General features: G+C 34.1%; 1 protein-coding gene across 10 annotated transcripts in view; it reads left to right on the top strand.

Moving 5' to 3' along the window:
• Nucleotides 1–298: 298 nt before the first annotated feature.
• pank4 (pantothenate kinase 4 (inactive)) overlaps nucleotides 299–26,123 on the top strand; it is a 38,013-nt gene continuing 12,188 nt past the window's right edge. Inside the window, exons 1-13 of one of the 10 annotated variants that reach the window (NM_001328387.1) lie at nucleotides 299–447; nucleotides 866–960; nucleotides 2,581–2,789; nucleotides 9,493–9,676; nucleotides 9,792–9,884; nucleotides 9,987–10,140; nucleotides 10,486–10,667; nucleotides 10,975–11,056; nucleotides 13,510–13,610; nucleotides 13,881–13,886; nucleotides 17,313–17,468; nucleotides 24,682–24,794; nucleotides 25,967–26,054. In NM_001328387.1, the coding sequence (NP_001315316.1) occupies nucleotides 330–447; nucleotides 866–960; nucleotides 2,581–2,789; nucleotides 9,493–9,676; nucleotides 9,792–9,884; nucleotides 9,987–10,140; nucleotides 10,486–10,667; nucleotides 10,975–11,056; nucleotides 13,510–13,610; nucleotides 13,881–13,886; nucleotides 17,313–17,468; nucleotides 24,682–24,794; nucleotides 25,967–26,054 (1,581 nt within the window). In that variant the 5' untranslated portion in view covers nucleotides 299–329. Of the gene's footprint in view, nucleotides 448–865; nucleotides 961–2,580; nucleotides 2,790–9,492; nucleotides 9,677–9,791; nucleotides 9,885–9,986; nucleotides 10,141–10,485; nucleotides 10,668–10,974; nucleotides 11,057–13,509; nucleotides 13,611–13,880; nucleotides 13,887–17,312; nucleotides 17,578–20,995; nucleotides 21,124–24,681; nucleotides 24,795–25,966; nucleotides 26,055–26,123 lie in introns of those variants that run through there. The other 9 variants (XM_005155795.5, XM_005155796.5, XM_068224126.1 and 6 more) reach the window with 9 other exon arrangements.

A 26,123-nucleotide genomic window follows, 5' to 3' on the forward strand; every position in this document is an offset into this window, starting at 1 on the left:
TTTGTAAGAGTGGACCTTTCAATACGTTAATGTCAAACTGGTTGAAAATCCTTTGATCCACTGACAGTTAAAAAAAATCCATAAGGGGAAAGAATGTCTAAATAAAAAGTTGCTAAGAAATTGTGTAATTTGAATTTACATTAAGCATGATTTTAAATCATGGGTCAAATGCAGTGAACAAATAAGGGTATGACATGTGTTAGTATATGTAAAATATAATTCATAGCAACTTTGAGAAACGATCTTTGTTTTACACTCCATCACAGTAGGTGGCGGTATCATCTTAAGCTTGGTTTAAGATGAACAGTTTCTCGCCGATTTAGAGTAAGATGGCGCTGTCTGGAGGGACTGATAGAGGATCCCACAGAATGGATAAGAGCATTATACTCCCTCCAGATGAAATTTTCCGCAATTTGGAGAACGCCAAGAGGTTCGCTATAGACATAGGTATCATCACTTGCAAATTCGCACCCTTGTTATTAAGATTTATTTTTAATCGCACTAAAGTCACTTGTGAAGTTTGGACGTGTCAGAGTTTGTTGGGCAGGGTTGCGCTTAAACTTGTTAGCACGTGCTGCTAATCTGACAGTTCGTTCAATGTTTGTGAGAAATAACACACGCGTTATGGATAGAGGCTGTAAATATCAACTGTTAAAACATAACGTAATAATGTTGAACTTGAACCTGAAAGGGTTTGTGTACTCTGCTGGAACTAGAGTACGTTACATCTTAATTGTTCTGTTCTCATGAACGCAGGCAACCACTAATGCTATCGTTGTATAACATAATTAAGTTATAATTGTATTAGGTAAGGAAGTGTGTGTAGAAAAAGATAGTATATACACCTTTTTGCCTTATCTGACAGGTGGCTCTTTGACAAAACTGGCCTATTACTCCACTGTTCAGCACAAAGTTGCAAAAGTCAGGTCATTTGATCATTCAGCAAAGGTAAGCTTTCAGGTAAGATTTCTTACTTAAATCCAAATTTTTGTGGCCTCCGCTTTTTTGAAATAATGATAGCAGTAAAAAAAAAATAATAATCAGAAATTAATCTACTGTACATAACATGCATGTATAGTTTTATCATTGTCAAAAAATCCTTTTGGAATTTCAGTTAATCCTTTAGCATCCTATAAGATCCTAATGGATTTCTAAAATTCTAATGGACATTCAGAATTTTTTATTGGATTTTCAGTTTGTCCTATAGAATTTAAAAAGTTTAATGGAGATTCAAATTTATTTTTAGTAGAATTTCACTTTGTCTTCTATGATTTTAAAATCATTTTGGGCATTTTGACTTAATTTATTGGAATTTCCATACATATATATATATATATATATATATATATATATATATATATATATATATATATATATATATATATATATATATATATATATATTTGTTCTATATATTTGATTGTCAATTAAATATTTTCTTTTGTCTAACACCAATGATTTTTCTTAAAGTAATGATAATAACATGAACATAAAAATACATTATAATAAACATTTCAATAAGCATATATTACATTATAAATAAACATATTAAATTCAAATACTAATGAAACAATAGTACATTTTTGTTAATTTGTCTTTTATTTGATCAGTCTCTTCAGTTTTGCTAATGACAAAAATAAATAAAATGACAGTATCTTTTTCTTTACTAGATAAGTAATTTACTGCTAATATAGATAGTTAATTTACAATAATTTGCAGCATTATAATATAATATAACTTTACTTGTTAAATAATATGATAAAAAGCAGCCTTTTTACAACCATGAAAAGGTTTCATGGATCCATTTTTTTAAACATGTAAAATATATTTCATCAGAGTAAATGTAAAGTAAAAAACAAACAAAAATTTGGCATATGAGTGTGTATTTTGGATTCATTCATATAGATGGTGAAGGTGCTGTTTATTTATAAATGTTTTTTTAGTCTGGATGTTTTTGTGCTTAAGAATAAACTGATTTCTGCTGAGCTTTTAGCCTTACATTGCAAATATTACATCTAAATTTATCTTCACTGTTTTGCGTATTTTAATTCAATTGTGTAAATTTAATTAATAATATATATTTTTACTGCACTAGATGTATAGCTGTATTGTTAACATTATAAGAGCTATTGCATGCAGGGTAAATTCTACAAATAATAATAATAATGATGTTGATGATGATAACAATAATAAAAGCATTATATTCCAGTCTATTAAGATGTTCCAAGAGGCAGTGATTTCCATTTAAACTGCACAGGTGTTATGTAGCAAAGACCAAAGCTTCATACATAACAGCAAGAGTGGCACTTTTTAAGAGTCATGTTTCCTGCTCAAACAAATCACACTAGACAGTATTGTAAAGAGAATAACATAAACAATGCGTAACGTTATTTAAACCAGTTACTGGTATTGATAAATGTTGCTGTGCATTGACATTATTTAAAATAATAGTTGTAATTAACTTATAATAAATATGTTTTATAATAAAGAAAGTATTAGCAATAATTGAAATATTGGTATTTTTATTTCTATCTTGTCATGTAGACTAAAAGCTCTAATTTTTATTTTACTGGATTTCAGGAAACAGATGGTGACCCTCTTTATGAGATATCTGTACAGGAAGAGATCACTGCCCGTCTTCACTTCATCAAGTTTGAAAATGCTTACATTGAAACTTGCTTGGATTTCATTAAGGATCACCTTGTCAACACTGAAACCAAAGTCATCAAAGCTACTGGTGGAGGGGCATACAAGTTCAAGGATTTGATTGAAAAAAAGCTAAAACTAAAGTAAGTAGAATTGTTTAACATATTGATATGGCTGTGGTTTTGAGTTCATTTAAACTCTGCTGTATGTAAGTTTTTGTATGTAAGTGAGGATTTTTGTTTATCTGATAAACAATACTAAAGTCAGATATTCTGCTTTGAAAATGCTAAGGTTTATAATCTAATTAATACATATTTAACCTCTTTAAAATTATTAAATGTACATGCTGAATCACTGACATGTGTTGGCTTGCACGGAGTCACAGTTCACAGTCACAAGTTCAATTTTAAACAATTCAATTTTCAACATCTGAGGTGAATCTGCTGCTGCTTTTAGTAGTATGGCAGTACATGTAATGTCAAATGGAATTCCAACTTGCCGAATTGGCAATTAACACTGAACAGAGCACATGAGGTGTACCTGAGGTGATCATTGTCAGTTTATCCTTTGTTGTTCAGCAGCAAGAAATAAAAGCTGTTTCTAAAATATAAATTTTAAGGACAAAATCTCCTTTTAATATGGAAAATATTCCTTCTATTGCCTGCCGTTGCTTTTATTGAGAACATGGTTTAAATCAGCCTTTAGGCTAGATAGAGATGTCATCAATCTAGCTAACTGCGCGTGTTTTTTAAACCAGGTGTGCAATATCAAGTTCAACCACTGGGTGTCAAACTTGCATACTGCACCTTTAAAGGGGTGTTCCACTATGATATCATATTTTAAACTTTAGTTGATGTGTAATGTAGCTGTGTGAACATAAACAACATCTCTAAATGTAAAAAGTTCTAAGTTCAATGCAAAGGGAGACCTTGGTTTTTACAGAGTTAGCTTAGCAAAGCCTACAATGAACGAATTTTGGGGACTACAAAAAATACTTCCGCCCCCTGTGAGATCACAAAGGTTTGTTTACTGCGCACCCACACTACGCAACTAAGGGCCGTGGCCAGAGGCGCTGTAACATTATAGCAGAGATGAAGCTAAAAATGCGTCCAAACACTGCTGTTTTCACAGAGCTTCGTCTGTTTCTGTATTTGGGCTTCCAAAGGACACAACACAAAGACAGAAGTGCTTACAGTTCAATATTAATTATGTTCCAGAGAATTATAAAAAACGTAGCAAGCATGATTTGACAAAACAGCTCCAGAATCTCTCCCAGTTCAGTGCTGGATTCGGCTAAAATCTCCTCAAAGCAGAAGCTGTGAACTACAATCTGTAAGTGTTTTTATTTGCTAAAATTGATCATGACATGTTCAGTGTCAGGCCCTGATTGGCTAATCGGGAGGACCGGGAGAATTCCCGGTGGGCCGGTCCGTTTTTTGGCTGCAAGGGCCGGTGTCCCTTGCTCCAGGATCTGTTGCTCTCAGCAGTCACACTTTTTAAATTAATGTATTTATTTACTTGACCACAGTCTACTTATTCAATATTTTATATTTTAATATTTATTTATTTTATCTATTTTCTCGCAGCCTCGTGAGGAAGATGCAGCCTGCAGCTTAATGATCATATAACTGTTGTGGTCGAGTGGTTAACAAGTTAGGTTTCGACACCACCGACCCGGGTTTGATCCTCGTCTGAGTAATTTTTTTTTTTTTCATTTTTATTCTTAAGACTTATAATATTGTTAGGGTTGTTGAACATTTGAAGTTCCAAAGCAGCTCTTTTCTCAAAAAAAGACGTGATAGTGTCATTAGAAACTGAATTGGAAATGACCTTATTTCATATTAGTCAGTCGTGAACTGAGGTGGGCCGGTCTGAGGCTTGAAACTTCAGGGCTGAAAAGGAGTCCCACTCCGGCCCTGTTCAGTGTCTAGCGTTAACAGTATGCTGTAGCAACGATGTAAACAATGACAAATGCTGCTTTGCGGGCAACCGATTTAGCTACAAATTCATATTTATCAGTCAAACTGCTGTAAACACACACACATTCCACCAGCACGTTCGTGTCTCTTATGTGTGTGCGCGACTGCATTTATTGTCTTCAGGCAGCTTTTCCATGCCTTTCACATCTCAGATAATGAAGTCGCAAAAGATATGTGGATGATTCATGTTACTTACACCTGCATATTCTGGATATATGTGAAAGACGTCATGTAACGCATAGCGTTAAAAAAAAAACAGGATAGCTCACCTGACTGGTAGCAGCAGAAAAATAAATCAAGGCTCACACAGGTCGCATCCCAAATCTTGTGCTTTATTCTTCTGTCACGATATATAACAGAAATAACTTCAGACACACACACACACACATAGACGCACACACAATGGTAAACGCTCTTAAAGGAGCCTCACCCTATTTCCACTCGTTACAGACACTTGTCAGATTTTATTTTAGAGCGCAGGCGTGACGTGGAGCCGATTCGCTAATTGCAGCACATTATGGCAATGATCAATCAGAGTCACTTAAGGGCGGGCCTTTCAGAGGAATTAGGAAATTTGTTTTCATGTTAGCTTAGTAGCTGTGTATAATCAAAGTGAGATATTAAAAAAAAAAATAACGTGATTTCCTTTAAGTGAAACATGAGCACACATTGCTTTGCATCTTATAAACACAACCAAGTCTTAAAATTACATTCTGGACCACCCCTTTATGACATTCCAAGACACTAGTGTTCTATTCATTACAATATAGTTACTATTCTCACGTTTCAAAAGTCAGCCAAAAACCCACATATACACTAAAATGAGTTTAATTAAAGCATAACTGCATTACCATGAACTGGCAGCTATGCAGATGATTTAACCTTTGCCATACCAACAGCCATACAATTTCAAATTTAAATATTAAAAAACTTAAACAGAGTACACTCAATCAACACAAATCAAGTTTGGAGTAGGGAACACTGTAAATTTAACAGTAGAGGTTTTGTGTTTGTGTGTTTGTGTTTTTGTGTGTGTGTGTGTGTTTGTGCTTGTGTTTGTTTCTTTGTTTGTGTGTGTATATACATATGTGTATGTATGTATGTGTATATATATATATATATATGTATATATGTATATATATATATATATATATATATATATGTATATATGTATATATATATATATATATATATATATATATATATATATATATATATATATGTATATATATATATATATATATATATATATATATGTATATATGTATATATATATATATATATATATATATATGTATATATGTATATATGTATATATATATATATATATATATATATATATATATATATATATATATATGTATATATGTATATATATATATATATATATATATATATATATATATATATATATATGTATATATGTATATATATATATATATATGTATATATGTATATATATATATATATATATATATATATATATATATATATATATATGTATATATGTATATATATATATATATATATATATATATATATATATATATATATATATGTATATGTATATGTGTATATATATATATATATATATATATATATATATGTATATGTATATGTATATGTATATATATATATATATATATATATATATATATATATGTATATGTATATATATATATATATATATATATATATATATATATGTATATGTATATGTATATGTATATATATATATATATGTATATGTATATATATATATATATATATATATATATATATATATATATATATATTAGGGCTGCACGATATATCGTTTTAGCATCGAAATCGCGATGTGCGCATCCGCGATAGTCACATCGCAGGAGGGTGCGATGCAAAGCAAAAAAAAAAAAAAAAAAAATCTATATATATATTATGGGTGAAGCCGAACCGGAATACGGTATTCGGAAAAGCACGAATAGCGTGTTTTTACGAATACTTATTTCAAACAATACTTGATAAATTATTTGTATTTGGGAACAAGAAAAACATTATATCAAAAAGCTGCGTTTCCTCATGAGACCGCAGTGCATGCCCGCGTGAGTGAGTGAGTGAGTGAGTGAGTGAGACGTTCAGGAGTCGGTGGGCGGGGTGGGGCCGGGGTAAGGAGACTGAGCAAGCTGCTTCTCTATACAGCAACAGAGAAGGCTTGGCAGAGCGAAAAATACTTTTCTGCATTACTATTTTTGTTTATTTTATCATACTAAAATAACACGTGACAGTTCACTCAAAAGTGAAAGTTCTTTCTGTTAGTAATTACTAACACTCCCGTCATTCCTACTACTTTCAGAACATACATTTTGATATTTTACCATATGAAAATGCAATGCAGTTATGAAAATTGAGAAATTAAAGCAATACAGAGATCTGGTCCCCGCGTCAGGTCAGGGTGCACCTGTAACCTTAAAAACGCAGACGCGGCAGAGGCGCACTAAACTCACACGGAAAAGAACTGGGCATTCAATTCATGTTTTCGTTAAACAATTCTTTAAATACAGCTCTTTTGATCTCTAAAGGGGAAAAAAGCAAAAGAAATTTGTCGTTAAATTAATTTTAGCAAAGACGCAACTGCCTGTCATTTTCACATTCGTTTTTCAGTTAGGGATTTGGTCTATTAGAGTAACCTAATAAAATTGTTTTGTTGGACACTGTAGTCTACACAATAATCAATATTATAATTTATTATATAAATTAGCTATTATTAAAACTAAACTATACAATTGATAAAACAAAACCCTTTTTAATGTTTGCTTTCATTTTAACACCGCTAACAGTTGTAATAAGAAACATCACATTATGCAAAAGCAGTCTTTTGAGTTTAAAGATGATCAGCCTACCAAGTCAAGTTTACAGTGTCATAAATGAAATGGGTAGCATGAGTAAAGGGGATTTGCCCAGCACACAACATCATGCGCTGCAGGTAAGCTGAATGATAATCTTTAAAAAATATATAGGGTATGCAATACAAAACTTTAAACATTTATTTATTTTTTAATGAAAAGAAAAGAAATCAGGAAAGGAAAATATAATTTAAACCACTGGTCTGGCGCTGATACTTTATTGTTTGTATCCAGAAGAAGGGGGAAAAAAAAGCAGATGAAAACCTGGCTGGGGAGACGGCAATAACATATCAGTTCTTCAGCAAAGATCACGACATCATTGTGATGGGTTTATCATACAACGCAGTTCGTGTTTATAATCATTAATATTAACTAGTATTAATTCTCTCTCTAGATTTAGTTTTCGGGCTTGTTCTTGTCGGCGCAATATAGTCTCGGCTTATTGCACGTACGAATCCGATTGTGAAGAAATATCAAGCGCTGGCATTTTTTATTGCATCCTTTTCGCTAGTTAATCATTTATTTATTTTTTTAGTGGTGCGAACATTATTTACTGGCAAACATGTTCCATGACCTCGTACATCAACAAATGTAGCCTACTTAAGTTAATTTACCTTTTATGTAAAAATTACGGAATAACTTAATTAAATATTAATAAATAAAATATCCGTATAAAAGTAGGCTACATGTTTATTTTTGAACTTTCGTTAATAAAACAACACAAAACTGTTTATAAATATTGTAGTTAAATATTAAATTACTTTAACTGCTTGAAACCGTATAATAATAACAATTAAACGTTACATTTTTAAGAACTTAACAAATAGTCTAAATGGCACTTTACTAATAAGTGTAATAATAATATAAATATTAATAATTATAAGTACAAAGAAAATATTAACCTAGTAACAATATAAGTCAGATGTTAAAAAAAACAGCGTAGTTTCTCTCCACCTTTTGTAGTCATATTTTAAATTATTTGCTAGAAAAACTAACATGTTGACTTTGTCCGGTTTAAGTGAAGAATGGGGTTATAATGTTTCCAGCAATACACTGTCAGACGGTGTGCTTGTAGCGAAAATGCACAGACAGGGTACTTTTTCACAACCATGCGAGAGAGGGCTTCTCCTTCTGTTCCGCCGCCCGCATTTCTCGCGACGCAGGTTTCTCTACGCTGCGGAGCGGCGCGTTCTTAAGTAGTTACCAAATATGTTGCTCCATTTCTCGTCAATGTCTTCCATTTATCACTTTCTCTTTTGTATCTGGCCATTTTTGCAAATGCCTCTGCCATGCCTGAGCTGGGCTTCTGCGTTTAGAAGACAGGAGTTGATTAAGCCTACATGGCTTTTTTCCCTCGCCGTCAATCGCCACTATCTTGCATGGTTCGGGACCCGTGGATCTGCGTATCGATGGATTTGCTCCTCAGTGTTTGGACTCTCAGCAGTGAATATTAAAACACACTTTACTTAAAACCCCCATACAAAAAGCTTAATCCAAATTGATTCGTTCACCTTTCTCAGTCGGCACATATCCAAAATGTTCCCAGATGTAAGAGTTCGTTTTCTAACAAGATTCATGGTTGAACTTGAACTTGCTGAATCGCGCCTAATGTTATATTCTAACAGATATGTAATACTTGGCAACATAACAGTAATTTGTGTTTTAAAGTGCGTGACGTCACGTACTACGGCCGTGACGCGGTTGTCATGGTGACCGTCACAGCCCTAGTTTTAAGTATATATATATATATATATATATATATATATATATATATATATATATATATATATATATATATATATAATATCGCAATATATATCGCAGGGGAAAAAAATATCGCAATGTCAATTTTTTCCAATATCGTGCAGCCCTAATATATATGTATGTGTGTGTATATACATACACACACACACAACATCCCACACATAAATGCATGAACAGACATATTATATATAATGTATTATTGTTTTGTTTTTTTCTTTCAGAGTGGACAAAGAAGATGAAATGACTTGTCTGATTAAAGGATGCAACTTTGTTCTGAAGAATATACCCCATGAAGCTTTTGTGTATGCCAAGCATGCTGATTCTGAATTTCGGTTTCAGAATACACACCCAGATATCTTCCCTTACCTACTTATAAATATTGGCTCTGGAGTCTCAATAGTAAAGGTATATCTGTACGGTTCTGAATCTATATGCCTCTTTGATGTTAACACATGATACAAATGCTGAGTTTGCATATTGTGGAATTCTAAAAGGACTTGTTCATATGCTGTATTTGAAGGTTGAATCAGAGGACAAGTTTGAGCGCATTGGTGGGAGTTCTATAGGTGGTGGCACTTTTTGGGGTCTTGGAGCTTTACTCACAAAAACTAAGGTTGTGACTTTTTGTAAACTTAATATTGTGACTGAATAGAAGTACCAGATTATTATTTTTTCTTTATGTGCATTTTTTTTTCTTTCCGATTCTATGTTTTAGAGGTTTGATGAACTTCTTCAGTTAGCTTCAAAGGGACAACACACAAATGTGGATATGCTTGTTAAAGATATCTATGGAGGTGCTTATGGGTCCCTAGGTTTAACTGGGGACCTGATTGCAAGCAGCTTTGGAAAATCAGCCACCACAGACAAAGGTAAAGCAAAAGAGTCAAGGTCCTCTGTTTGGTTGTAACAAGTGGCAATTTATTGCATGGGCTGTTTTTCCACACACATAAAGTGTAATTTGACCTTTTACCCAGTTGGCAGTGTTGTTAGTGTGAAATTAAGTCAAAGGTCTATGGTTTCACAAAGTATAAGGGAAATGACCTTTCTGAAGTTTTTAAAAAGGATAAACAAGCAGAGTGTATTTTGAATGAATATTACATTATTATTTGGGTTTGCTATGCACTTTTTTAGCAGCATTAGCCAAAATGGAAACATAGTTACATGGCAGTTATCGTATCATATCTTAGATCGACCTTTTGTTATGTATTGCTCAGAGTTCTCCAAGGAAGACATGGCAAAGAGCCTACTGCACATGATAAGTAATGACATTGGACAGCTGGCCTGCCTCTACGCTAAACTGCATAACCTTACCAGAGTCTATTTTGGAGGATTCTTCATTCGAGGTCACCCTGTTACCATGCACACCATAACGTATAGCATCAACTTCTTCACTAAGGTGTCTAGCCTTTTCTTTTTTTATTCATAAGCTATGTGCTAATGAATTGACCAATATTAAACAGCTACTTGGAAAACTTGGTTGGGTCAAATGTGCCATTCTGTGAATATTATTTGTTTCATCAGTCACTGTTCAATTCAATTTACTCGATTCATATGTAGTTTTTTGTCATCTCTCATGTATCTTGTTTAATACAAAAGTGAATGCAGGATATTTTTTTTATTTGCACTCAAGGTAGCTGTATGATATGAGATTATTATGTTGTAATGTGTGCCATTTTTAATAACAAATTGGGTTTTATTTTTAGGGGGAGGTCCAGGCATTATTTCTAAGACATGAAGGATATCTTGGTGCTATTGGGGCCTTTTTGAAGGGGGCAGAGGAAGATAGTAAGTGGTTTTTGTTGTATAAATAAGCAAACTTTATCGTACAAGTGGATCTCAAATTAGAATATCATTGAAAAGTTGACTTATTTCACTAATTTAATTAAAAAAGTGAAACGCATATTGTATTGGTTCATTACACACAGACTGATATAATTAAGGTGTTAATTTGTTCCTATTTTTGATGATTATGGCATGCTGCTAATGAAAACCTAAGACCTATAAAAAGTTTAAGTTTTAAGTTTAGAAATGTTGGACTACTAAACGTACAGTATGGACATGTACAGCAGTTAATACACTGCAAAAAAAGCTTTTCTTATTTTTGTCTTGTTTCTAGTGCACATATATAAACATTTTTAAAGCAAGAAACGATTTCTAGACAGGCTAAACATTGCGTTTAAATGCAATTCATAAATTTTTTTTTTTTTCCTTAAAACAAGCAAAATAATCTTTTCTTTTGACATTTTTCTCATGCCATTGACAAATTCATTTACTTGTTTTGGATTAGATGAGACAAAAAAAAATCAAAGTAAGAAAAGCAGTGTCTGGGTTCGTAGCGTGAGCCTTTACTGACTGCGTGCGCACAGCTGAGAATCCAGAAGACTTTAATACTTGATGGGTTGTAGTATCAATTGTAACAATCGGGCTACTCGAAGTTACTGTCATGATGAAACAGTAGTAAAGAAGTCGTCACCAAGTGGAGTTGCTAAATAAATGTATTCAACTATAATTAAAATAAATATGTTGTGGATAATTTTGAAGAACGCAGTTGGGGAAATTAATAACTTGGGCTACATTTTATATATCCAAGCTAACTGCGTACCTAAAGGTGCAGTATGTAAGTTTGAGACCCCGTGGTTGAATTAGATATTGCACACCTGGTTCAAAACAAATGCAAGCACACGACACGCAATAGAAGGAATTTTCCATATTAACAGCCTCTAGTTCTTACAGCTGAACAACAGGATACACTGACAATGATCAACTCAGGTACACCCTATGTGTTTTATTCAGTGTTAAATGTTGATAATGTAAGTTCGAATGCCATTTTACATGACATTTATTGTCATAATGAAAACAGCAGCAGATAGTTCACCTCAGGTCTTGAAAATAAAATAAATCATTTGAAATAGAATTTCAGTGCAAGCCAGTACATATCAGTGATTCAGCATGTACATTTAATGATGTTAATATGTATTAATTAGACTATAAACCTTACCATTTCGTTAGAGTGCATTGAGTGGACTATTCTGTGCTTCTGAATGGCTGTATTTATATTTCTGTCGTGTTGCGACCGGTGCAAACAGCCAAATTGCTGATCACTGCAAATCTCTTCACATAGCGTGTTGTTATGACACAGGTTTGTGTCAATGTAACCTGCTCACTTAATGTTTATGTTCATAATATTTATATTATTTGCCAATTAATAACCACCTCATGTGGAACTCTGAATCTGCGTCTTATTTTGGGGCTGCTAATGTCCACTGGAGTTCCGCATTTTGGTCACTGGCACATGCTTTGAGAGCCTTTCTAACTAAATAAAAATAAAATAAAATAGAATAAAATAAGCAGTTTAATATAATTGGCTAAACTGGCATTAGACAGGTTAAATGAAAAAAGTAAAGTTTCTACACGTAACGCACATTTTCAAAGCAAAATATCTGACTTTTTCAAATAAACAAAAATGTTCACTTGACATGTTTCTGAAATATCTGCAAACATATTATGGTACTTTTATGCTTTAAAAGAGTAACAGACTTGCATACAGCACCTTTGATGCAACCTTTTATACATTAAAATAAATAATTTTCTTAAAAAGTGTTGGACAGCCTGTTCACAAAATATATGTATTGTTTTCCAACAAAGCTTCAAAGGAAACTAAAAGGACTTTACATTAGATAGTTCTTTTGGAATTTTGAAGGTGTTGCATATGGTCTTTTCAGCTTGGCCAGACTCTGCTCCAAATTGTGCATCTTCCAATGCGGAGCCATGAACAAAGTTACAAAAAATCCAAAGCGACCTCAACCAACAACCCAATTACATTACATTTACTGCACACATTCAAAAAAACTAGGGTAGAGTCGAATATAAACCAGGCTTTAGGGAAGCCGAGGTTGCTATGACCTTCAGCTCTTCTGAGTTTTTGATGTCTGGCATTTTCCTTTTCACAATATTTTATAGATTCTCTATGAGTTTTGATAGGTGAATCACCAATAGCCAATCAAGCATGGGGATACCCTGGGCCATAAACCTTGTATTAATATTTTGGCAGCGTGGGCAGGTGTCAAGTCCTGTTACACTAATATTGGTTTTTGCAATAAATGAATATAGTACGAGTTTCACTTTTTGAATTTATAATACTGAAATCTGCCTTTTAATGAAATCCTAATTTATAGAGGTGCACCTGTATTTGCTTCATAAAGTGTAGTTTGTTTAATGGTTTATTTTTGTTGTGTTAGACCCTAACCAGTACAGCTGGGGAGAGAACTATGCTGGCAGCTCAGGTCTCATGAGTGTATCTCCAGAGTTAAATCCAGTGCAGCGAGCTCGTAGCGGAACGGTAAGTCGGAACAAAGAAAAGGTTCGCAGTAATTTTGCTGCAGCAGTGTTTTGTTCTTTTTTTTTTTTTTAAATAAACAAAGCAGATTAAAGTTTGTGTTTGTCTTAGGTGCACTACATTTATAGATTAAAACAAATTAATTGCTTGCTATGTGTCCTACAAAACTTTTTATTTTCTCTGTAATGTTTTTATTTGATCTCATTTCATTTTATTTTTTCTTTTCCTCTCCATCCATCCATCATCCATCTATTTCCTAAACTTTTCCCTCAGTTTCCAGTAAGTACTTTCCTATCCATGTTTCTTTTGGTTTCTCTGGATGCTCTTTGCTTAAAAACACCACCTGTTTATTACTGCTAAGATTTTTTTAATAGTCATAAATATAGAGTCCTGTATGCGCCAAAAACTCCACCCGGCCTTATATGTGGAACTGTTGTGATTTGTCATTTTAAAAGTCATGGTGATATTAAGTTTTTCATATGCAAAACTGGGTAGATTACTTTTTTAAAATCTATTCACTACAATTACAAAATACTTTCTCTAAGAAGTAATGCATTTCATTAGATAACTCGGGTTCAGTAAGAAAACTTGGAAATACTTGATATATTGGTATACACCTGTATAGCTTGTCATATCATTGAAAAGTGGATTTCAGTAATACAATTCAAAAAAGTTCAACTCATATCAGCGTATTATGTAGATTTATGACACACATGCTGATACATTTCAAAATTTAATTTCTTTTAATTTTGATTATTGACTTGTTGTTAATGCAAACCTGAAAGTCTGTATCTCCAAAAATTACAACAATGCAAAAGAGCTGAAGGATGCTGTCTGTTAGAACAGTCTCCACGACAGATAAATAAGATCTAGCACCGGACGCCAGATCCTCTCAGAAAATGTCTGTTTTAGGTAGACAAACCGGCGGAGTTGACTGAGAAAGCTAGAGAGGAGCAGTTTTTCTCTCTAGCTTTCTAGGAGTTGAAGTAATGATGAGGAAAAAAAGAGAAGTTTATTGAATAAGCTTAGTTGCGTATGATTCAAAGCTCAGACTTTGTCTGACTAGGATAATTCCAATAGGTGTTATCATACCACAAGCAACAGCAAAGGAAAATTACTGCTTCACAACGTTGTCCAGAGACAATGCAGACCTTGAAATGGAGATATTCTCGTATCTCTTACTCATTAAAACAAGTGTTGCTTGAATCAACATTCATAATATTATAACAAAATGGAAAAATGAAATGATAATAAAGCAATAATTATAGGAAAATGGTAATAAAATATAAAACATAATCAAATGACAATCAATCAATCACTGATCAAATCATTAACTAATGACCAATAAAATGATAATTACATAAATGACTAATGATCATATGATTAAATAAAATAAATATAAACATAAAAAAAATTAACACAACACGAATTGGTTACTTTCTTAACAACACACGCACAAGTTCTTTAAAAGGATTCTCAGATCCTTAATTAAATTCTTCATATCAGAAACTGATTGCCTACAGTACATGCGTCACATTGTTGCAGTATTTCAGAGCCCAGAGCAAGGATTGAGTGCTGCACATCTACATTTTCAGTTGTCCAACATTTCTCTGTTAAATTTTTTTTTTTTTTAATCTTAAGTAATATTCAAAATGTATGAGATGCTGAATTTTGGGTTTTCATTAGAAGTAAGCCTTAATCATCAAAATTAAAAGAAATAAATCGCTCTGAGTACAATGAATCTGTGGAATATCTGAATTTTCCTTTTCATATTGTTTTACTAGAATCAACTTTTCAATGACATTGAAATTTATTGATAACGCAAATGAATAGGATTCTGTGCTGTTTCATCATGCTGAGTTCCTAAGAAAAATTAATTCAAGCACACCAAATATAATTATTTAAATAGCCAAAACAACTGGCACAGTTCTCAAAATTAAATTAATAGATTTAAGTGAATAGGCCATTTCTAGTGATTACTTCACTGATGAAGAATTGTATGCCACAAAATAATCGTTGAGTCAAAATTGACAGCCAGAGCAATTTGTTACAACCCATGTCTTTACAGTGTAATTTAACAAGCACAGTTTGTGAATGAGACTTGAGGATAACAAACCCATCTATCCAGTTTGTGAATAATTCACACTGGGTGCACAACAAAAAAAGTTTGCACAACAAACCACCAGCCGAAATGATGGCACGCACTCCCAAAGTGAACCAAAGCCAACACTGCAATGACTGTACATTCACACCTTATACCCAAGCGAATACATAGAGTATAAACCAGTCTAAAGGACTATAAGGGCCCAAGCCCAAAAGGGTGCTAGGCCCTACTATTTTTATTATTATTATTTTTTTTTAAAGGTATTGGCACTAATATGCTCAAACTCTAGTTTCTTGTGAGGGGTCTTGTATAGTGAAATGGCAGTTGTACCAGTACTAGTTACAGCCACTCACATCAGTAAAGTGTGGTCACTGACAGCAATTCATATTCAAAGTATTTTATGGCACAGTTGAATGCTTTTTTTCTTGATTGATTTAATATTGGCCTACATTTCAGTGACCACCACTTGTCTTTGTCTCCACCATTTTTTAAATCAAAGTTATCCCACTGTTATTCACAAATATAGCAACCTCAGTACCCAAGCAAAGAATAATTAATTTTATTGCTGTTAAATAACAGCCTAAAGACATTTAGAACAATGTTAGCTTCACATTCAATGCATTTTGAAATAAGTATCCCACATTTCTGCCAGTGATGCCCATTAGTTACTTTAGTATTACATGGTAAAGATGGGGGAAAATGTATTCCAACTTGCTGGTTTCTCATCAGTGCTAAATTGTGGAGACTAACTGCATTTTTCGTTCGTCTGTAAAATTGATATTTTTTGTGAGTTGATTTTCTCTAGCTCTCCAAGCTCTATCTCTGCTGTGAGTATATGAAGAAATGGTCCAGGTCATGCTTTTTTTTTTTTTTTTTGGTACATTTGGTACACTCGTTTTATTTGTTAGGTGAAATGGAGTATATTATTTTCAGAATTGTTTAAAAAAATCATGAATCCTAAAAAAGTTTCCTTTGGCTTATGTGAAAATGTATTTTATTTAATTACATTTTTTTAAGATAGAAGACAGCTGGTTAATTTAAATTTTTTTGCATGACTTTGTATGCTCGGAGCTAATGGTGTAAATTAGAGAATCATAGTTTAGTGACTGTAGGTAAAGCTTTCTCCTACACGTTTACTGTGTGTTTTAGTTTTAAAATCGCTTTTTAGAATGAAAACAATCCACGTCCATGCTGGCGTTTCATTCAGCATTTCAGAAAAGAATTTGAAGGTTAAACATGGTACAAGTGCTGCCACTTTCTCAGAGCTTTTGTTACTGGATAATATTTCCAGTAACAACTTTCAACCAAATCTGCTTTGTTTTTAAGCTATTGTACTCTGGCAGAAATGAATACGATTGCAATGCATCATGATTTGAATTACTTTTGTTAGCTTTCATTTTTGTAATTATCAAATTCTTATAATATCACCATTTAACCCCCTGATTTGTGTGTTTGCCTGTTTTTTCTTGTATTTTTTAACTTCTCCTCATTGCCACTAAATTGTCTGCAGATTATATGTTGCATTCTTTTTAGATTCTTGCAAAAATTGCATATCAGTCGATTGTGATTAATCCTCTTTTTTTTTTTCTCTCTCTCTCTAGTTTGACATGTTGGAAATGGACCGTCTGGAAAGACAGCTAGTGAACCTCCCCCTGCTGCATGACCCAACCTCTTATATCCCAGACACTGTGGACCTGACGGAAGATGCTTTGGCTCGGGATTATTGGCTCTACTGCTTTGAGGATGCGCTAGATGGGGTAAGATTTCTATTTTAAATTATTATTATTTTTAAAAAACTGCTTATATAATGCTATCATTTTGCAACCTTGTTTTATAATTTGCATTACTAACTTAGAAAGATAGATAGTAGCACAACTCACAATAGAGACAACAGTAACGTGTATTTTATACTGACAAACAAGCAAGTTTTAATCTGAAACATTAATTGTTGAATGTGGGGGGAAAATGGCAAAGCACTGTCTTTCTGTTTGGAGTCATGTATAAAAACACTCAAGAAATTAGTCAAATTATTTTGTAGACATGGGCCATGTTCACATTGCAGAAAAATGTCCAGAAATTAATTTTATACGCTCATTTATAAACTCAGAAATTACCCCTAGAATTAAAAGTTTTCTCATAACCCGCAAACCATGGGTTGAGGCGGGTTAAAGAAATTTCAGTTAATTTGTGGGGTGGGTTGGGGTGGGTAATTCATTTTTTAAATGCATGTATGTTGCGTGCTATTCTCTATACCCTATATTATAATTTGGGAATATCTATCTTCAAATTATTTTAAAATGAAAGGCTACTCTTTGATTTTTACTTTTTAATTATAATTATTCTAAATAATTTCACTTTTATTTTATCTATATTATAATTTCATTCAACAAACCAGTTTGTGTTTTGGTTGTGGAAGCATATCAGACCTTGTCTTGATGCGGCTCAAATGTTATTTGTTGTTCTTGTTTGTTTTTTAGATAACTGACCAACAAAAAATTATACCAAGCAAAATCTGTTTCAAAAATATATTTTCTTCAACAAAAATGTAAGTGGCTCTATGAAGTGTAGCCTAGCTATTTATCTTGGTCATGCTCGTCTGCTATACAGCTGTGCAGTTGGATGATTTGTTTCGCTAGATGTAAAATAAGGATTTAATTAATGCTCCACTGTTATTGTTGTAGTGGCGCAGTAGGTAGTGCTGTCGCCTCACAGCAAGATGGTTGCTGGTTCGAACCTCTGCTCAGTTGGCGTTTCTGTGTGGAGTTTGCATGTTCTCCCTGCCTTCCCGTGGATTCCCTCTGGGTGCTCCGGTTTCCCCTACAGTCCAAAGACATCCGGTACAGGTGAATTGGGTAGGCTAAATTGTCCATAGTGTATAAGTGTGTGTGGATGTTTCCCAGAGATGGGTTGCGGCTGTAAGGGCATCCACTGCGTAAAAACTTGCTGGATAAGTTGGCGGTTCATTCCGCTGTGGCGACCCCGTATTAATAAAGGGACTAAGCCAACAAGAAAATGAATGAATAAATGAATTAACACAAATCATTATTTTAAAGATTATGCCTTGAGCATCTGATTTTTTCCTCAGTTTTGCAGTGCTTTTATTTTCTCCGTCTCACTCGAAGTGAGTTCATGTGAAGTGAGTGTTTTCATATTAAAACTGGCCAGTTTGGTTTTGTCATCAACATCAAACTGGCAGAGAAATATCAGCTTTGCTCAATTTTACCGGCGATAAAGGACAGAACGCCATATTGCTTTTCAGTTCCTTTTATCTGATTGGATGTTGTGAGCATGTTGTTTTTTTGTAAATGATAATAACTACGTTACGTCACCCTATTACCGAAAGCAAAACCTTGAACCTCATGATTATCAAATAATAAAAATGCACAGCCCTTCCTGTCATTCAAACTGCGTCAGCATCAATAAAACAGCTTCATACATTTTTATACGATTTTTGTAAAATTTGTCAGCTGTTTTGATTTAATAAGAGAGCCTAGAATTGGCATGTCCAAACTCGGTCCTGGAGGGCTGGTGTCTTGCAAAGTTTAGTTTCAACCCCAATCAGACACAACTGGGCTAGCTAATCAAGCTAATCTAGGCTTTCTAGAAACATCCTTGCAGGTGTGCTGAGCGAAGTTGGAGCTAAAATCCGTAGGACACCGGCCCTCCAGGACCGAGTTTGAACACCCCTGGCTTAGGCCATTTACGTACAGACTTGCCACAGTATAATGCTGCGTTCACACCTGACGTGGAAGAAGCATCAGGTAGGGCTGCTCGATTATGGGAAAAATCATAATCACGATTATTTTGGTCATAATTGTAATCAATTATTCAATTATTCAAAACGATAATCAGTTGAAGTCAAAGTTTTTCGTCCTCCTGTGAATTTATTTTTATATATAAATATTTCCCAAATGATGTTTAACAGAGGTTTTTTTTTTTTACAGTATTTCCTATATTTTTTTCTTCTGGAGAAAGGCTTATTTGTTTTATTTCAGCTAGAATAAAAGAGGTTTGAATATTTTGAAACCTATTTTAATAGCTCAATATTATTAGCCCTTTAAGCAATATATATTTTTGATTGTCTGCAGAAGAAACTACTGTTATACAATGACTTGTCTATTAAACCTTTGAATGTGACTTTAAGCTAAATACTAGTATATTAAAAAACATCTAGTAAAATATAATGTGGTGTCATCAAAGATGACAAGATAAAAGAAATCAGTTATTAGAAATGAGTTATTAAATCTGTTATGTTTAAACTGTGCTTTAAGCATCTTCACTGTATTTTTGATTTTATTATTGATTAATAATAAAAACAGTCGGCAGCTGCATGAATATCACACACTGTCACTTTAAGAATAGTGCGGCTCTGATATGGTTTCTCTTTCACGTGTCTTTTGATTCTTAACTTGTTAGTTTATTACACAAATGAGGGATAATATAAATAATCACTAAACACCGCGCTCTGACACAAATGTGCATGTATTTGACCATTAAAGAGCTCACATTAATATCGCGTTAGATGTGTGTGTGCTCTTCTGTCCGAGGCTGAGTGTGGCCACACAACAGCACATGCTCTTTTGCGCTTTTAAAAATTTTGCGCATCCCTTACGGCAAAAGTTACATTACAGCACATAATTTTAGTCATTTTCACGTGGAACTTTGCTTTGCAGAGGCAAAGAGTTTTCACACGTGTACAACTGGAAGGGGGGCGGTACGTGATGGAATAATCGTTTATCTCGATTAATGGTTTTTCATAATCGTTAAAAGCCGAAATCGAAATCGGATTTTCGATTAATTGCACAGCCCTAGCATCAGGCATAAGTGGTTTACATGTTAAGTTAATGCAAAGATGCGAATAATCATCCTGAGGCGTAATATGCATGATACGCTTATTCGTATTAAACAGTAGACCATCGCTTTTGAACTCAGAAAATCACTTTATTAAAGCATGCACTCATTAGCAAACTTGATGGCTTCTGTGTCACCCTGCTCGTGCTGGCTCCGCCCCTGGGCCCCGACACAAAACAACAAATCTTAATAACCTGTTCACATATCAACATACCCGCCCACCTTTAAAGACTACTCCAGGCATGCACTACACTAGCTCGCAAAATGGCTAGTAACGTTAATGTAATCCTAGACATCCAGGAGTCTCCCGAAACTTCCGGGAGACTTGGGATGCCCGCAAACGAATGATAATCTTCCGGAAATCGTGTGTCTCCCCCCTAGTCCTTAAATACGTCGCACACCCTTCTCCACCACAATCCTCCCAGCTTTTCAGGTACGTTGGGCACAACTCACCCCCACTAAGGTACATCACACGCACACGCCTCCATCACCACTACCAAGAGAGTGGTGGAAAAAAAAACATCTGAGAGATCCTAATCGGTAGTGGAAATTTCAGGTTTTAAGAAAATGTTAAATGTAATAGAGCCCTGTTACATTGTTCCTTGATCCACTAAAAGGTGGACAGTAGGTGACAGTCAAATCAAGCAGATCTGTCCTGTCTGAAGAAAAGGTGGACGCTCCTCTTTTTGGAAATAAAAAAATACTTAAAAATTGATTGAAACAGAGTTCCATATAAAAACTAATTTGTTCTTTTCTTTTTATTTGTTTAACTACTACAATATTACATTTATTTTTATTCTTAAGCAGCTTTTTGGTTTTAAGCATAAAGAAGGATTTGTTTTATTTCCTGCTAAGCAGAAACCCCAGAAGTATAGCTCTATCACTGTTCAATGTTTAAAGTAAAAGAAAAAAAAACAAGATCATACTTAGTTTTAGTACATAAAAAAATTTAAATCAGAGAAATCCAATGGCTTTTTTCTTTTTTTGCTGTATCAAAAACATACAAAAACAAAAAAAGCGTTAATTGCGTAAATTTTGTAACGCGTTAATTATTTCAAATGAATCGCATGCGTTAACGCGTTAATTTTGACAGCACTAATATATATTATATATATATATATATATATATATATATATTTATAATGTATGTGTGTGTGTATATATATAAATATATATATATATATATATATATATATATATATATGTGTGTGTGTGTGTGTGTGTGTGTGTGTGTGTGTGTGTGTGTGTGTGTGTGTATATATATATATATATATATATATATATATATATATATATGTTATAAAAATGTATTTTCATGTGATAACGGGATTTCGTTGAGATATATTTTCCTCACGCATGCATATATATTTTTGCTTGTTAGTTTAATTATTGTTGATTTCAAATGCAGTAAATATAGTTTTATAAAACTTGTAGTAACGGTGCTTATAATTGGTGGGTGCGACTAAATTTTGGCTGATGCGAATACATTTTTAAAGTTAGGAGCACATGTGCTACCAAGCAAAAAGGTTAATTTCGAGCCTTGTATGTATATGTATGTATGTGTGTGTATATATATATATATATATATATATGTGTGTGTGTGTGTGTGTGTGTGTGTGTGTGTGTGTGTGTGTGTGTGTGTATTTATACAACAGTTCTGTCTGGTTCTCAAATCTGATTGGCTGATAGCCGTGCGATATTCTGCAATATCCGAACACCTACAGCCTCTTTACCCTTTTTCGTATTACTCCGCCCATATACAGCCAGCAAAAAGCAGACACTACAGATCTAAAGTTTAAAAGATGCACGCTCAACTGTTTAACTGTCAGCTACTAGCCCCTTTCACACATACAGACCTTTCCGGAAAATTGCCGGCAATTTTCCGGAAAGGTTGTATGTGTGAACAGGTCCTTTTTGAAAATACCGGTAAATTCGTTCTGGCCATTTTCCGGAAAGAGAAGTTGTAACATTACCGCCAATTTGCCGGAATGCTGCACTGTGTGAATGCAGAAGGAAGATTGCCGTAATAACCGCGTGCACGTCTAGAACGTGCTGACGTGAGACGTCTGCTTTAGCCAATCACAACAGTCAGACGCATTAACGTCCGCGCAGTTTGTGAGAATAAAAGCCTTTGAATATTTTTCCAGACACATTTAGCTGCTAAAAGTTATTTAGATCACGTTTATATGTTCTTCTTAATGCCAACTGTGTAAATAATCGATGAGATGCTTATGACAAGCCGTTGTTTGTTTACCTTTAAGCTTTGCGTGTGCCTGTGAAACAGCCTGTGAGCGCCTGCACACGCACATATTATGAACATCTCGACATGCGAAAGTGATCCTGCGAAAGTTGTTCACAATATTGATCATCCACAGAGTTTGTAATTTAGTTAAATGTTTACAAATACAACCGCAGCCGTTTAAAGCTCATTTGTGGTGAATGATGTCAGAATTTACCGGTATTTTGGAATGGATGTGTGAATGCTCTTTTCTGGAAAATTTCCGTAACGTCCTTGCCTGTGTGAACAGCGCTTTTTTGAATATACCGGTAAAGTCGTTCCGGAAAGTTTCCAGATATTTACCGGTATCACTGTGTGAAAGGGGCTACTGATTTGAATCCGGAAGACAGTAGTTCCTCATACAAAAGGGTTTTTGAGACTCTCCATGTTTGATTTTGTTTTTATATACACAATTATGCCATCAAACTGTTGTATAAACGCAATATCACACTCGTACCAGTGCGATATGGCTGTATAGACCTTTTTCATGGCTTCTGCATGGATGGCGCCATAGCGACCAGCGTCTTCCGGTATAATGCTAAAAACTTCCGTTTACAGCGTTTACAACTGGCAATTTGCACTCCGAAAAGGGGTTTCAATAACGTTTTCAATGGATAACAGTGTTTTTGTGACACACAACTTAGAAATGTGTCTGTTAGAGCTGTTATAGTCTGTCACATGTGGTTCAAGCACGTCAGAAATACGAGAAAAACGTTCTCCTAGTTCACGTGTCTGCTGTCAGAAATACAGTGTGCGTGTGCGTTCCCGGCCTGTCAGCTGTTAGCTCAGCGGCTCTTTAACACACACACACACACGCACACACACACACACACACACACACAGAGAGAGAGAGCAAACCAGAGTACTGGCATGAAACTTAATTTACAAAACTGACCAATAAAAGTCTGTTATTGATACTCTGCTGGCTGATTTGCGGTTCATTCTAATCGCGAGCCGTTTGTGTTTTATTTCGTGTGTTGTTTTTACCACGGTTTGTGTTTTTCTGTCATTTCAAAATGACACTAGCCTATATTTTCCCTTTGTCACAGTTTTAAAATCAGTGTGTCAGTGGCACAGTACAGGCTACGTGTGTGTGTGTCAAACATTTTGGAGAATTACATTTGTTTGGGCTGGTTATATATTTGAAATAAAGAGAAAATGTTGACTTTAGCGATGACAAGGCTTCATTTAAAATGCAGAAGATGCCGTCTGACAACAAGGGGAAAATGCCTCACAGCAGCTGTTTTCCATCCTATTAGATCGCATTTCTTTAAATGATCAGTCCAGGAGATGGTGCTGATGGAAACATTATTAGTTCAAAGAGGATAAAAGCAGGTAAAATAGATTAAAACTATTGGTTCAAAGCTGTCCAAATGTGACTGTTTACACGCATCAGCTGCCGACCGGAAGTTCTTTGCATTCTCCTTGCGCATACACGCAAAGCATAATGGGTAATTTTGCGTTCCAAGAAAAAGGTCTATATCTGCACTGGTGGGGGCACAACGCACACCTTCCACCAGTGCCGATATACAGCCATATCGCACTGCTACTCGAGTGATATTGCTCATATATATATATTTATTCATATTATATATTATATATTTTAGTGTGTCTGTGTGTGTCTGTGTGTTTACAAATCTTTTTTTTCCTAAACTTACTTAAATCAAAATTTAAAATTTTAAATGGTCAGTTGTATTTAAAGAGACATTAAGCTGAATAAAAAGTGAATGTATACGTGTTTGGCTTTGACACATTATGTAAAATATGTGGCGAAAAAATAGCTAATAAATTTCTTTATTTTTTTATTTGCTTACATATGTAATTACTTTGCTTATGAACAGGTGGTGAAGCGGGCGGTGGCTAGTCAAAAAGACCAACCAGAAGCTGCGGAGAGGGCGGAGAAGTTTCGGCAGAAATATCGTCACAAACTCCAGACTCTTCGTCACCAGCCTTTGTAAGTGCAGCATAAACGTTCCTCCTCAACCAAGGCTTATCCTGTGCTCATTCTTCAGCTTGACTGATATTTAAATTTTATTGCCATATCCCAGTAGAGATTAGGATATTTTACTAGATAAAGGATTTCTACAACGGTTTACACAACAACGTTTTCAGCAAAAAAAAAAAAACAGCAATTTTTTAATGAGATTTGCCTGTTTGTTTACATGGCAACATCATTTCTAAATACATAAGTATGAAAACAGATTTTGAATTAAAGTTTATTTATTTTTTTTGAAAAGATGACATCATGCGTGTGCGTGGCAGAGTATATCGTAGTTGTGGTTGGGAATCGAAAATTAGTTTCGATTATGAAGTCCAATACTTGTTTTAAAATTAGAATTATTTGATTTTTCTTACCTGATTTTTTTATACATGCGCACATTTTTATTTAAATTTTGACAATCTGCCTGGAACTTCTGCACTTGAAAGCCTTGAATTAACTGTAATCTAAACATAAGATGAACTGCAATGTGTGCTTAAGGCCACGTGGTGAAAAACGATAGCAAAGCTAATGTCGAGTTCAGACTGCATGATTTTAGCCCTGATTTTAATTCGCTGACAGGTTTTGAAAAATTGCTGACAAAAGCCTGAAATCACAGGCAAATCAGTGCTTGTTCACGTGAGTAACAATCGCACAGTGTGAACTGTCGAAGACATGATCCAAGAGAGTTTTCGACACCAGTGAGATATTTGGTTTGCTTTATATCTGGAGCTGTCGGCCACGCATTGTTTCTGTGTCACTTCTCACATGTGTTTGGTTGTGAGACGTAGCTTGTGTACGGAGACAAAGTTATTAGCAATTCTTCTTTGATAAGCGGAATTGAAATTAGAATCGTAATCGACATAATTTTAATGATATCCAACACTATTGGTAGTTTTGTGTGGATTATTTTTTTTATTTGTTTTATAAAATATATTTATTTAGTTTTAGTAATCTTTACTGATGTGTACACGTCATCATTTTGAGACAAACATTGTTGAGTCTTTTTTTTTTTTTACACAAGGAGAAAACTTTTGTCTACAATGTTGTTGTGTAAACATAGCCACAGTGTTTGTGTGTGTGGGCTTAATTATTGCTGGATGAGTGTTTCTTCTACTAATGTAGCTTGCCTCTCCTCTCATCTCTAGTGCTTATGGATCCCTCACCGTCAGAAGTCTTTTAGACACAAGAGAACACTGTTTAAACGAGTTCAACTTTCCTGACCCCTACTCTAAGGTTTTCTTTAAATCATCCTTTACCTTCCCTGTGGTGCCTTAATATACAGTTTATCAGTCCCCCTCAATC

Source organism: Danio rerio, chromosome 11 (genome assembly GCF_049306965.1).
Source record: "Danio rerio strain Tuebingen ecotype United States chromosome 11, GRCz12tu, whole genome shotgun sequence".
In the NCBI taxonomy this organism is placed as follows: Eukaryota; Metazoa; Chordata; class Actinopteri; order Cypriniformes; family Danionidae; genus Danio; species Danio rerio.